Source organism: Euleptes europaea, chromosome 2 (assembly GCF_029931775.1).
Source record: "Euleptes europaea isolate rEulEur1 chromosome 2, rEulEur1.hap1, whole genome shotgun sequence".
Lineage (NCBI taxonomy): Eukaryota > Metazoa > Chordata > Lepidosauria > Squamata > Sphaerodactylidae > Euleptes > Euleptes europaea.
In genome coordinates this window covers 103,988,151-104,002,871 of record NC_079313.1, presented here as the reverse complement: position 1 = coordinate 104,002,871, position 14,721 = coordinate 103,988,151, and the positions used below count along the sequence as shown (strand labels likewise).

At 42.7% G+C, this 14,721-nt stretch overlaps 1 protein-coding gene across 1 annotated transcript; it reads left to right on the top strand.

Moving 5' to 3' along the window:
- Positions 1 to 9,496: 9,496 nt before the first annotated feature.
- SLA2 (Src like adaptor 2) lies at positions 9,497 to 14,388 on the top strand. The gene is made up of 7 exons (XM_056844861.1): positions 9,497 to 9,632; positions 10,916 to 10,994; positions 11,534 to 11,620; positions 11,836 to 11,939; positions 12,368 to 12,517; positions 13,760 to 13,892; positions 14,208 to 14,388. Exons 1-7 carry the CDS (start codon positions 9,497 to 9,499, stop codon positions 14,356 to 14,358), a joined length of 840 nt encoding a protein of 279 aa, XP_056700839.1. The 3' UTR covers positions 14,359 to 14,388.
- Positions 14,389 to 14,721: the final 333 nt, after the last annotated feature.

Here is a 14,721-nt window from a genome sequence, read left to right as displayed (position 1 = left end):
CTTTTTTTTTTTTTTTTTTAATGGCTTCAGAAACATTTAACTGCTAACATTCCATTGGTGCTAGAGGAGAGAATCGCTGTATATGCTGATGCCACCCTTCCCCCTTGCTTTTTGTGCTGTTAAACCAGATGAAAGTGGTGGGCCTCACCATTTCCCCCCTTTTTAAGTAACCATTTCTGTGGCTTGTGCAGTTAAAATTGCTTTCTAGTTGTGCTTCTGCTGAAGGGTGTTAGAGCTCTTGGCTGCAGTTGTTACAGTGTCTCTGAAGTGGGGATAAAGGGAAAGGTCGGTGTTTTTAAAATTTCAGGGGTGGGATTTCAATCCTATACTGTTGAACACAGAATGGACCCCAGCATATTGCATAGTTAATCGACTTACAGGACAGTTTAGGTCTTATAACTGAATGGAAGAAACCAAAAGGTCTCTTATCTGCAAACGATCTCCCACCAAAGACTGTGGGACCATTTTTTTTTAAAAAGGGCAAGGCTTCTGATGAGCCTAATTCTTACTAATGGTTGCATTATTCAATCGAATACAAGGGTTCATACACTACAGAAGTCTGAACTGCAGTGTAGGGGCTGCAGGGATGTGGTTTTTTAATTAGGATGGTTTTTACAACTCCAAAGGAAACTAGTGCTTTCTATACTAGGATAAGTTTAAGACCTAGTTTAAAGCAGTAACCTTCTGTTGCCACAACTGTATAATTACATAAATTGCTGTAATTACATACAGGTTTTAGAAATAATAGTCTGAAGCTAAATCTGAAGATACAGAAATATTTATTCCATTAGTGCAAATAGAATTCTTGGGACACCCTAGACAGCTTATGCCAACATAAATCTGCTGCTCTTTAAGGCACAACAACACTCCTGTTGTCTGCGTAGATGGGTGGTTATTGAATAAGATATATTCTATGTCCAACACAAACACACCTGATGAAATCACATTACACAAGTTCTGTTCCTGAAGCATAGATGGAGACTTCCAGTCTAGATCCAAATGGCCATACCACATCCACTAACTGCTGAAGATATTATTTTTCCAATTTTGGATAAAACAGAAGTTGGAAAATATTTGTAACTATCTTGGTGCATAAATACATTAAATTTACCATGTTTATTCTCTGAAGATCTCTATAGTTCTATGGGGCTTGTTTCCATTTTACAGATAAAAGCTGGTGTTAAAACCACACTTTTCCACCCTAGAAGACTGCCCAGCCCTCTCTAGCAATCCATAGCGGTGCTGTAGAAGATGGATAATGATGATCCCAAGTGTTCAAGAACCCATCTAGTTGAGACATCTTGGTCATATTCACAGGAAGAATGTAACCAGTTTGTGACCCGGTCAGCTCTGATTTAGAGATACATCTTACATGTAGCTTTGAATCATCTTTACCCATTTTCGTAGCCTTTCCCCAAATAGATGTGTTGCTACAAAGGCTTTTAAAAATTGGGTCTGTGACTTGCTCTTCTTGCACTATAAAGGCTTCTACAGCTTGTAAAAGAATGGCAAAGGGAATGCATTGATGTACTGTATACTGTAATATCCTGCTCTGTTTGAGGCCTATTTTTATATTTTTCATAGGCTGATATAAAACTTGATTGTCTGACAAATATGGTGTTCCTTGCAGGACTGTGAATATTTGCCTCTGGGAGCTAGGCAGTTTCCAAATTGTTTTTTGGAATTCAAAATAAATTGCTTTTTTGTTCTGGCTGGATCACGGAAGACGAGAAGAGTGTGATGTGGCAGGGGACAAGAGAGAACTGCAGGTGGGGTGGGGAATATGGAGCTGACATTCTTGAAGTCATGGCAGAATGTCTTCTTTTCCCTGTTGCACTCTACTGGCTCATATGGGGCCTGTGCTCCTTGGAAGAAATTATATTTGGCTCTGTTTCAGGCAGAAGACTGGGACATTCTGCCTCAGAGTGAATTTGTATCATTTAAATAAAGCTATAATCAAATCTTACTGTGACTGTATTTTTTCCTCCTTTGACTAGAGTATTCAAAACACACATGGAGCTTAAGACTGCAGAATTTCCAGAGTACAGTACTTTTTGACTTGTGATAGGCCCTTCCAACTGAGGGGGACTCACACAGCCTCTTTATGATTTCGGGGAACCAGGTTTGCTTTGAACTGTAAACCTTCCCCACAGTTACAAGATGTTTACAGTAGCAAGTGTAAAGACTTTGGATTCACTGCCATGATGTAAGTTTTGTGAGCGAGAAGAACACAGAGATCACTGAGGCAGCAGAGGTATGTAAATAAGAAAGATTGATTTATTTGCAGGTCGTTTTTAAGAACGGATCAGTAGCACTGGTCCCCAGTCAGTCCAAGGAGAAGCCTGGCACATAAATTTAAGCTAGTTATGGCTTCAGAGTGTGGTTTGAATTATCTTCAGTGCTTATAGGTTTGAACAAGCTTTCACTGACTAGCCACTAGGTTGGATCCTCTCACACACAGAGGACTCCATACACAACAGCCTGCCCTTTTCCAAGATTCAGACAAAATGGTACAAGGTCTGCTCATTGTCAGAGACAGACCTCTGTCCTCTCCCAGAGGTAGAGTGAAACTATTCTGCCACGCTACCAGGCAGCACTACCCTTCAAACTGACTGCTCCCTTGTTCTGATAGGACTAAGACTGCAGAAATCTGAAACAAGGCATAAGTGTTGACATGTTAAACAATGCAGTGAGAGCAAGATAAAAGCACACAGTAACACATTAATATATTAGTAATATATGACAGAACAGTCCCATTCTGTCAAAATGTCTTTCTAATGTAGTCCTGTTCCTTTATAAAAATGCCCTCCTTAATAGGTCTGCTTTATGTAGTTTGTGGAAAGCCAAAAGTGTGAGAGAACCCTCTTCAGGTGAACAGAGTTGTGGGACAGAGGAGGAGAGGTCCTGCCGATTTAGCTTCTGAGATCATGGAGGGCTTGGTATGTGACGGCCAGTACCTTAAATTGAACCCAGAAACCACAGCCAATGGTGTGTACTGCATAGTGGGTGTGATACGCACAAACCGGCTAGTTCCTGATAATAACCAACCTGCAGTATTTGACAGGCAAGGAGGAGTGAAACTGAGTTCAGCTCACTTAGGACAGGCTCTCACCTTGTTCTCCCATTCGTCATTGTGTTGTTACAGTAGGAAGAACAAAGGGGTGAGGTTAAGCCTGCCTTTCAGCTTGCATATGCTGTGGGCTTGTGAAGATACAGAAAATCGGGAGAAACATGGGGCAAGGTGTATAGGAGGGGAGGAGAGATGTGGGGGCAACAAGAGAAGGCAACTTGGGAAAGACTAGAACTGCCCTTCTTCCCCCAACACCTGTAAAACTGTGCCTAATATTACTACCCCATTAGTAAAGTGTGGCTTATGCAACATGCCCAAACAGATAAGAGGTGGAGGCGGCAACCCTCAGCTGGTTGTGAGGGCCTGAGGTGAGGCCCCGAAGCACAGGCTCCACTGCTGGGTCTCATTGTTGCTCCCGGTATGCCTTACACCCAAGTACAGCACTCATCTCTCCCTCCCCCTTTCAGGTGATAGCTTGCCATTAATAAATTTAGCTAGCCACTAGAAATCTTTAGCTTTGCTGTTCTTGTATAGAAAAAGTCATTTTTCAATCCAGTCAAGATCAATTTTGGTGGCTTGGATCTGGCACAAAATTTGTTAGCATTGGCACTCTCGCTCAAGCAAAAAAGCAAGAAAAAGATGGAAGAGCCATTTTTGCTAAGTCTAGCTTAGCATATCCCCACTTGCATGTCCACTTCGTGCAAAATTTTGTGCATGCAAAACTGTGCCAAGTCTGTTTCTGTTTGCACAGCCCTGAACCCAAGCTGGTATTAAAAAAATAATAATGAATGCCATAAACTTAAAAGACATATTAATCATAAAGGTATAAGGCTCATAAGTACTGTATATCTCTTCTCATCAAAATTATTCTGAATGGACATTTCTATCTATGATTGTCTGATAACCCCCGGCAACACAATTCTGGTTGCCATTTCTGAAAAAGGACGTTGCAGAGCTGGAAAGGGCACAACCAACACAATTAAGGGATTGGAGCACCTTTCACAGGAGGAAAGGCTGCAGAGTCTGGGACCTTCCAGTATAAAAAAAGATGGCTAAGGGTGGATATGACTGAAGATTTCTTTTGAGTGCAACCTGCGTAAATGGAGCATCAGATTTTACAAATGATAGCCCCTCAGTTCTTGTATTAGGTAAAAAATAAAATGATAATGGTTCTGGCAAGATTTTTTTAAGAGGAGGTGGGGCTCAAAACCACCTGACGTAGTTAATAGGGATGTTATGACTGTGCCACAGCTGCTGTTCCTATTTATAATCAGTTTATAAAGCATTTTGGGGTACATTGAAATACAAGTGAAAATGTTGGTATTATGCAACAGTAATCTTTCATTTTCCATGGGGCCAAAGAAACTGCGGAAACTTGCATCAGAGCCAGTGGTTCCCAAAGTGGGCAGTACCACCCCCTGGGGGGCGGTTGGATTACCTAAGGGGGCACTAAGAGGCAAGGGGACAGCAGGGGGGCGCGCTAGAGGTGGGCCCCTTCAACTGTGTTGTTCACTAATTTACAATAGCTCAAGCTATGGCACCATGCTGGCAAATTTGGTGGAAACTATCAGAATTTTTCTTCAGACTTTGAAGAGTTGGTACCACTGGATCAAGTTCACCAGTTGTGTTGAATAAATTTCAACTAAAAGGTTTTTGATTTTGAATAGATGTGCAATTGATTGTTACTGTATTGAAATTGTAATTGTTATTATCTTCTTTACTGAGTCATGCAAACCCCTATTTTGAATAATGCTTTTCATAGGATAGGGTAGGGGTGCTGGGGTTGAGTGTATGGAACCAACGGGGCAGTGGCCTGAAATGTTTGGGAGCAAGAAAAAAAACTTGGACATAGTTGGATAAGACATAGTTACGCCAACAGGTGTAGCTGGGGGACAGTTAGTAAAGAAACCTACATTTCTAGGGTTAGCAGTATGGTGGTAGAAAGATGACCAAACCAACAGCATAGTAGAAAAGAGGGTTGGTACTACTAACCTCCAGCTCCACCTCTTGCACCCTCTGGCCACTGCATGTGAGTGTTTGCTTAGTTTTTGAGGCAAAAGTTTATGCCCACAAAGTCACACATTCATGTTGTGCAGCACAGGAAGAGATAGCTGTGATGATAAAGAGCTATTTTTAGGCTTCTGAGGGAGACAAGATATCTTGAGGCACACTTTTAATCATGTCGTGGTCTCCAGTGACACGAAGCATTATAAAACAACTAGGCAAGGACTTGCAGGCAAACCATGTTGCTTAAGGCTGAATGTGTGAGGGTGCAGATGCATGTGTCAGGTCTGTTGCAATCACTTCGAAAACAGGAGGGGGGCCCAGTGACAGGGGCACAGGTGCATGCTTGAGGGGCTAAACCCTACACTCCCCATCTGTGTTTGAACTCCCTATAGGTTGTGGGCCACTTTCTGTTAGCTAAAAACTCTAGGAGCCAGCCTAGTTAAGAGAAGAGGGAGGACTGCAGGGAGCTAAGCAGTAGGCAAGAGGCTGATCCTGTATTCCTCATGTCCGTACCCTTTTAGTTCTCGAAGACCAGCCCCTGCCCCCTTCTGTATGAGCAGCATTTAAATATGGCGAAAGTGTATTTGTACTCATAGTCTTAGGCTGGCTCACCGCTTGCCTTTACCTCCCTGGAGGAATGGGGCAGGTATAGCATGAGCAATTCTTTATCAGAACAATAAATCTGAATCTGTGCTGCTGTATCCCCTGCTGTAGAGACATGGGAGCCAGTGCCCTGTCCAGAGTTTGCCATAGCTGCTGCCAACTCCATTAGATCAAGGAGTAACAGAACTGTAACCATCCACACAGGCACAAATCTATCCTTTGTGATGCCGCTTACTGTAGGGAAATGCTGGCAGATCTTGGTTGTTTCATTTTTACTTATTCCTAAAAATAATTGGTTTTTGCCCAGAGAACTCTCACGTCTGCTTGCAGCTCATTAGATGCAACTTCGCACACTTGCTAATTCACTGATGTGCAAACATCCTGTGTGAAATGACATCTGTTTCAGGAAGGGCTCCATTTCTGCATCTTATTCCAGGATCCACAAATTCAATCAAAACACAACCAAAGGAATCCGAGCAGAGGAGGAGGAGAAACTAACCTAGATTATTTCTATAATGGATGCAGTCTGTGTTCATTTTAAAAGTGTAGGGTTTGAATATATTCATGATAAAAATACATGCAAGTCATCAGCCCTGGTCTCCAGAATTTATGCAGCATTCAGTTTGGGTCTAAGCCAAGCCACTGTACTTGGACTGCCAGGCCTCAAGCAACAAGATGCTCTGGCCATTTTGTGCCTGAGAGAGCTAAAGACTGTTACAGCAGCATGTTTGAAGTAGGCTATTACACTCCTCTGTTTTCTGCAGAGAAAAAAAAAATCACACCAGCCACCTTTCCACTTGCGTCACAGGAAACGTGAGGTGTTTGTGGGTTCTCAGCAGCTAGCAACACTTTTGTATATGTAAACTATCCAGCTAATCTGTACATCAGGAGAGGGTCCTGCTACGTGGATTTTAAGGACTGCACAGGGCAGCCTGTTGCCTGTAGAATCTTGAAGCAAGGGCTCAATACTGCTTAAGACGACGAGATGCCTACAGAAAGTTTGGTCAGGAGTTATATTTTTGGCATGCCTTGTTAAAGGGAATAGGTCTGGAACTGTGTTGTGTTCACCCCCGTGTGCTGATACGAAGTAAGGTCTTGCACACATCTGTTGCAAACTGAAGACCTGGGATTAGACTGTGTGCTGCCATAAGATTCTGCTTACAGTATTACCATCTCATGACAGGTAAGTGATGCCCACTCTTGTGCTTACAGGACAGAATATTATGTAACGGATATAGCCTATCAGGATAGTAAACAGGATCATTAGGGCTGCATACTAGTCTGGAAATCCGGAGACTGTAGCCACTTGCTTGCTGAACATGTTGCCTTACTAGCACATGAAAAACCATGGTTGCCATTCCATAGATGTCTTATCCAATATATGCCCAAGAGTGCTTCTGTGGCCATGATGTTCTCAATACTGGCAATGTATTAAAGGGAGTTCAGGACATTTGATGCAATGCCTTACAGAATTTACATAGTATACATTCAAAGGACAACAGGGATGGGAAATAGATTGTCATGCAATTGTCTTCTACCCTCACCGTCTCAAATGTGGTTAATTAGTCCAAAGTGGATCAGGGAATGGTTTACTAAGGGAATCTCAAGGGAAATTCAGACAAGAGGGAAATAGGTTGATGTAGGAAAACATGCTCTGTTTCAGATACTAGAAACATGGCAGAAGACATTAATGTGGAGAAGAGCCATTGTCAAGCTGGTCCATTGACAGGAAACAGCTTTTCCTTAGTAAATCTTATTTTTGTTCTAGGAGCAAAGGGATAGTATCAGCCACTAGGTTGATACAACTTGATTTTTACTGTCTGGACACTGCTCATAAGTAACAAAGAAGAGGGGATCTTTGAGCATATGCAACCCCCCTTTTATCCATGAGCAATCATAATCTAAACAGCTGATACCAAGTTCTGATCTTCTAAGTCACAGAGCATGAACCAAATCTCTACTGCTCCATGCTTTAGGAAGGGGCTTGGTGATTTGCATGCAGTAGACTCTAGGTTCAATCCTTCACATCCCCAATTAAAGGATCCTTGGCAGCAGAAGGCCAGATAGTTCTCCATAAGTTCCTGGGGTGGGGGTGGGGGGTAATCGTCCCTCACTGGACAAATGACTTCATGATTTCCTCTGGTTTTGTGCCTCCTAGGGTTAGCTACTTCCTGCATCCACCATTACTGCCTATCTTCAGGTAGAATGAACATTCCTTGTTGACCTTAACTCGGAACAAACCAAAACAATAAGTATTGTGTTCCACATTATTTTCTGCTTGTTTTTTTTAAAGGCCTCTCTGCACTGTACTAGTACACGGCTGTTGCTTAAACACACCAGTTGGCTAAGGACTATGATGGGAAGCTTGCCCAGCAGGAGGAAGCCAGTTGCTACTCAGCCAATCCCACCAAACCACCAACTCATTGGCTTTGGTATAAAACAAACAGGTGGGGATTGCTCTATGCTACAAACCAGTCTTGGCCAAGGGACTTGGGAAGTAGGGTAGCTGTAGTCTTAGATCTAGTTCTTGCAAATGGTGGATGAGGTAGTTAAATCTGGAGTGGGGCTTGCATGATTAAATGTAGCAACTGGCCGTTGACAATTCAAGCCCAGCTTGTATAACAGACTACAAGGCCTTTTGCAGATTAAAACAGTGATGGGACTCTGTTACAGCATATCGAATTCAGAATGTCATTGGAGTGCAGTCTCATCAGGTTTCTGTGGATAAACTTCAGCTATTGGAGCCTGAGGATGTGGACATGCTGCTTGAGTTAGCGCATCCTATCACACCTCTGCCTTTACTCAATTTGGCATAAAGTATCTAGCCAGAAGGGATTGTCACCTGAGTGCTGAGGGAGAGATCTCTCCGAAGCACTCTTCAGAGCCTGTTGGAAAGCAGCAAATATTTCCTTTTGGGGCAAGGTACTTGAGTTGGGGCCGCACAAATCCAGACTTCCATGGTTGGGAATAGATTGTGTGTGTGTTAAGTGCCGTCAAATTGCTTCCGACTCATGCCGACCCTATGAATGAAAGTTCTCCAAAATGTCCTATCTTTGACAGCCTTGCTCAGATCTTGCAAATTGAAGGCTGTGGCTTCCTTTATTGAGTCAATCCATCTCTTGTTGGGTCTTCCTCTTTTCCTGCTGCCCTCCACTTTTCCTAGCATGACTGTCTTTTCCAGTGACTCGTCGTCGTCTCATGACATGACCAAAATATGATAGCCTCAGTTTAGTCATTTTAGCTTCTTGGGTCAGTTCAGGCTTGATTTGATCTATAACCCACTGATTTGTTTTTTTGGCAGTCCACGGAATCCGTAACACTCTCCTCCACCACATTTAGATTATCTAGACCAATTTCATTCTGGTTTCAGGTCTGCTTTTGGGGCAGAAATGGCTATCTTGGGTGGATGATCTCTGGGAGAGAGTTGTCAAGAGAGTACCCTAGTTGATTCTTCTGGAGGTCCCAGTTTGTTATCAACCATAGTATCCTCTTGGATCAGTGGGTTGGAAATACTGTGCTCCAGTGGTTCTGATCCTACCTGTCTGATACAGTTTCAGAAGATGGCACTGGGAAACAACGTACTGACCCCTAGCATTTAAAATATGAGATATATTTTATATATCACACATTATATGGTCTATGTCAGCTTCCACATGGGAGTCGGAGTTCTGATCCTTCCCAGAACATGGTCCCTCTTCCCTCCCCAGGAGGGGAAATTACCCCATTGAATCCTATGGTCTTGAATTTCAGTCTATTGATGCAGTGAAGAAATCTCTTATCCCCCTGAAAATTCTTAACTCTGTTACATGGGTTGTGATGAAGCCAGGTGGTGTGGGGGAGACCACAGCTCCAGTCAAGATCCATTATGGCCCACATAAATGTGAGTTTTTGCACCCTAATGGATATGAAACTGCCGGGAAAGGTTGTGTGGACATTTGGACAGGTGTCATCAGTAAGTGGGTAACACTTGGCTGTACTTCTTTCAGTCAAGTCAGGTGAGATGGCTATCCTGAACCAGCGTTCGGAAACAGTAACAGGCTGCATGAGGGTTAATAAATGAAAGAGCAATCCAGAGAACAAGGTACTACTGGTTGATAAGATGGCCAGTCAAGATTTTGGGGAGCCTGTCTGTTCTGGATGGGGTTACAGACCCTGTTAAGGAGCACGGACACCGTTTCAGGGTGTTTTCTTATCCAGGGCTACAGGTAGAGATACAGATCTCCTCTTTAGTCACCTTCAGTGGGCTTGCCAAGCACAGTGCTATCATGAGAAGAATGATTTGGCCAAAGTTACCCATCCTCCAAGTACCTACAGACTGGAGCACTGTAGAGTGCTCTAGGCAAGTCTGCCTACAAAGACAGATTAGAAAAGTCAGCTGGTTAAAACTGTAGCAACTGGATTGCTAGCAGGTGCAAGTTATGCAGACCAAATCTTGCCAGTTTTAAAAGCTCTGTATTGGCTGCCGAGTTTATTCCCACGCCTAATCTTAAGTACTGTTTTTGGTGGATAAAGCACTACTTGTCCTGGGATCAGGTACCTAGCGGATCCCAAAAACACCTGTCTGCCGGTTGCAATGCCTCCCATGTTCTGAAGCTGTGACCTCTTCAGTACTGGCACCTAAACTTTGAATCTCTCTCCCCACAAAAGGGTAGCCTGACACCAAATTTATTTTAACAGCCAGGAAAAGACATCTTGTTCATTTAGACCTCCCTTGCAGTTGGCTTAGCTACCTCATCCTGTTGTAGTGTTTAGGCTGTGGCTTTAAGGTTTCTAAAATATTTTGGAACACGTAACCTACTTTTAATCCAGTGCATTTTGTTGGTGTTGTTTGATCTGTTGTTTTTTCATTCCTGTTTTGTTACTGTGAGCTCATCTTTCCGTATAGCTATCTTTTAATATTATGAATGGCTCCCCTAAATTAATCTATTTCCCCACAGGCAAAATAATGTAGCATTATATAGTATATTTCAAGTATCATGGTAATTCTTACATTAAGCCCTCTAAAGTAAACTAGCACAAGCTCCATATATGGGTCTGAGAGAAAGTGGCTTTTGCCTAAGATCTTTTCCTGTGTTTGTAGCGGAGATGAGATCTGAACCAGGGGGTGGGGGCATCCTGGGCCACACTTAACCCAAAAGACTAAGAAGGTTCCCTTAGAACAACATGGGTGGTTTGAATACTACAGCAGTGGGGAATAACTTAAAAGTGACACGAGCATTTTGTCTTGACTTGCAGCTATTGCAGTATGGGACTTCCCTTCTGGCCAAGCAGAGCCAATACTGAAGATGGGAGAACAGTTGCATTTGCTGTCCGAGTGAGTATCTGCACTAACAAAGAAGCTGAAGGAGCAAACACTTGCTACCCTCCTCCCTCTACACAGCTCCATGGGGTGAACCTTCTTCCTGGAGTGTAAAGAAGGATAAACTACTGTTTGTAATGGAAGGTTTTGTTTCTCAGGACACTAGCCTAACCCCTCTAGAGAGTAAATGGGACTAACCTCATTATAACAGCTGCCCCTTCCTCTGACACTTAACTGTGGGGAAGGAATGATCTCCAAGAAAGCTCATGTCACACACATGAACACATGAAGCTGCCTTATACTGAATCAGATCCTTGGTCTATCAAAGTCAGTATTGTCTACTAAGACAGGCAGCGGCTCTCCAGGATCTCAGTCAATGGTCACATCACCTACTTGCCTAGTTCCTTTAACTGGAGATGCCGGGGACTGAACCTGGGACCTTCTGCATGCCAAGCAGATAGTCTACCGCCATGGCCTCTGCCCAAAAAGGCCTTTGCCGTTTTACACTTTTGCTCAGGGGCACTTTAATGAATGAGTATGCTTTGATCCTACAGGGATGGTGAATGGTGGAAAGTCATATCAGTAGCAACTGGCAGACACTGCCACATTCCTAGCAACCACGTAGCAAAAATATCTTACAGGTAGGAGCTGCTGTTTTTCCTTTAATTTTGCAACATCAAAATATGGACTGGTCAGAGTGTACAGGGGAGCAGAAGGTAGCCCTGCGTGTACCCAAAGGCCCACCTCTACAAGGGCCTGGACACGTTCCTGAGGAATCAGTCCTTCACTACCCCTTTAACCTGTATGGGTCAAGTTTTATGGCCAGTAAACACGTCAATGCTTGCTTGTTTTTCAGGTGGCTCTATGAAGGCATCAGCCGAGAAAAAGCTGAGGAGCTATTGATGCTGCCTTCCAACCGTGAAGGCTCCTTCCTGATAAGAAAAAGCCAAACAAGGAAAGGTACTGAAGAGAGCCCTTCTAAACCTGACAAACACTAGGGAAGGAAGTGAATCATCTCTAGAAACGAGGAGAAAAATGGAATTCTTTCTAAGCTGTATGGCCTTCCCATTGCACTCAGAGCAGCTTGCAATCAGTTAAAAAAAACCCCAACTTTTCAAAACAAAACAAATAAAAATTAAACCATAAAATCAAGAATGACAATAAACAGTAGCAACCAGCAAAACATACTACAGCCCGAGCAAAGCCTAATCTAGGATCTTAAAGGAACCATCAGTACAAAATCCCCCTGAACAGCACCTCACTTTCAGGAGGCCTTGATGGCTTTTAAAAAAACAATCTCATAGGCTGGAGGCAACTTCACCCACTACAGAAGCCAGGGCACCTGGAAGTTCAGCATGCCATTTAACTCTCTTCTCTGTTGCAAACAGGTTGCTATTCCTTGTCTGTCAGACATGCACAGCATGGAGGCTGGGACTCTGTGAAACACTATCGTATTAACTGCCTGGAAAACAACTGGATTTACATCACTTCCCGCCTCACTTTCCCCAGCTTGCAGGACTTGGTGGACCATTATTCTGGTAACTTCTCCCCCCACCCCTGTGTATTTTGGATTTGTTAAAAGGGAGGGAAACAAGTCTTCCCAACCATCGTACTTAAAGTTTAACCCCATCTTTTTACACAAGAAGATCCATATTATTCAGAGGTCCCTTTCTGTCTTGCTCAAGCGGCCACATTCTGTGCCGCAGCAATTAAGGTCCGTTTGGAAAGGACTAATAACATGAAGAATGGTGTTGGTTAATTTTAACTGGCAAACATGCGATTTTAAATTTTTAAATCCTTTTAATTTTAAATTTTTAAACTTCTGATATTTTCCAGATTATTTTACTTCCTTTAGGTTGGTAACATGGCTGTGGTGTCCTGGCTAATGCTGTAAAAATAAATTCATTCATTCAATTCATATTATTCAGAGGCAATTTTAAGCATCAACCAAGAGACAAGGTCTATTCACAGCAGGATCTTGGCTTTTACTTTCCACTGAAAAAATACCTCCCAAAAAGGGGGGGGGACCTGATGGAACTCAACCAAAATGCTGATTACAAACCAAAGAGGTTGAGTGGAAAAATTATAAAATTACAAATATATAAATTTTAATAAGGTGCTCATATAGATTAAAAGCATAAAACTCCTAGTACAGACAATAACTTTCACATTCAATAAATACAAACATGAACTGCGATGTACATTCTTTCACTGACCAATATGAGATCCAAAAAGGACCAGACGCGTTCGGCCTGGAAAGGCCTTCCTCAGTGGTCAGTATAAAATTATAATTTATCACACATCATGATATAATCATATAATGGGCAGTAAGAAATATCTAAAAGCCCTTCTAGTACAGTGAAGCTCCCTGTAAATTTCGTTACTTCTTATATGTTAAAACCTGGTTTCACTGTCTCACCTTCTGTTGTATGCTGAGCTCTTAAGGATGTGGATACATCAAGCAGTGTATTAGGTCAAATGGCCATTAGACCTAATTAGGCCATTTGACCTAATACACTGCTTGATGTATCCACATCCTTAAGAGCCCGGCATACAACAGAAGGTGAGACAGTGAAGCCAGAAGTAAAGAAATTTACAGGGAGCTTTTTGGCTGCACTGTGCTATTGTGTGAGAACACTAGGTATTCTTTATAGAGATGCTTCTAGGAACATGCTAAGGTATTGTAGGAGTAACCAAAGGGGAAAAAACAGCTGGAGCAAGCTTGTTGGTTCATAAGGCCCCCTGCACAGCTAAGGTAATTTTCTGACTTCTGCTTGTAGATAGTCGGGATGGCTTATGTTGCCGCCTGCAAGAACCATGCTTCATCCAAGGATCTGACTCAGGCTTGCTACCCAGCCTTTCAAAACCAGTGACAGTGAAACAGCCAAACCACAACTGGCAGGAGATCAACAGGTACGTAACGGGACTGGACAGACAAGGGCACAATGGGATACTCAACTGCTGATATTCGTAAGACAACAAGCATACAGCCCCTTAGTTCTTGTTCTATGGAAAGGCAGTATTGCTTCCGGAAGGAAAGCATTTCATGTCAGTTGGTAAAGTAATAGTCCTAAAAGTACCAAGACAACTTTTATCAACAGGTTAGATCTATCTTTAAGTGCTGTACCACTTACAACTGCAATGAAGTAAACTCATTCTTTGTATGAGAAAAATGTTGTCTTCTATACTTCACATCTGGTTCAATCATAATTGCTTTCTCTGGTCCAGTTCAGACCTGCTGTCAGAAGGTCCACTGCCAGAAGACTCTCCAATCAGTCTGGGCCTGAGGGAAGCCATCAGTTCTTACTTGTTGGTGACTGAAGACTTGCCCTTAGAGAACACATCTACCAAAAAGGGGAAGAAATGCAAAGACACTTGATCACCTTTGGGAACCATTTGTCCCATGGAACTTGAAGGGAATACAGAAAATCCACTATCATTCATAACGCTCTGCTATTAAATGTCTGATGTCACTTCCAGAAGGATGCTCTCTAGTCACTTCCAGAAGGATGCTCTCTAGTCCAAAGAACTACATTTATTCTTTTTCCACCTCTTAATACCAAAATAACTCAACGAATTATCTGATTCCTGAGAGACCTCTGGTATGTTTTTGATTCTGAAGGTGCCAAACATCCTGCAGATGTCTAATCTTGGTGAACAAGAATCACACACAAGTATTCACAATACATTTAAGGTGTTTGCCATAGAGTTACCTATTTTAAGTAGGCCCCACATAAAGACC

What these genes read in the sequence shown, in the direction of transcription:
- SLA2 (XM_056844861.1), top strand. Translation starts at nt 9,497, where the DNA reads ATGAAGCCAGGTGGTGTGGGGGAGACCACAGCTCCAGTCAAGATCCAT. An exon ending in CAGTTGCATTTGCTGTCCGA is followed by an intron (nt 10,995 to 11,533) that starts GTGAGTATCTGC and finishes TTGATCCTACAG; the next exon opens with GGATGGTGAATGGTGGAAAG. An exon ending in CTTGGTGGACCATTATTCTG is followed by an intron (nt 12,518 to 13,759) that starts GTAACTTCTCCC and finishes TTCTGCTTGTAG; the next exon opens with ATAGTCGGGATGGCTTATGT.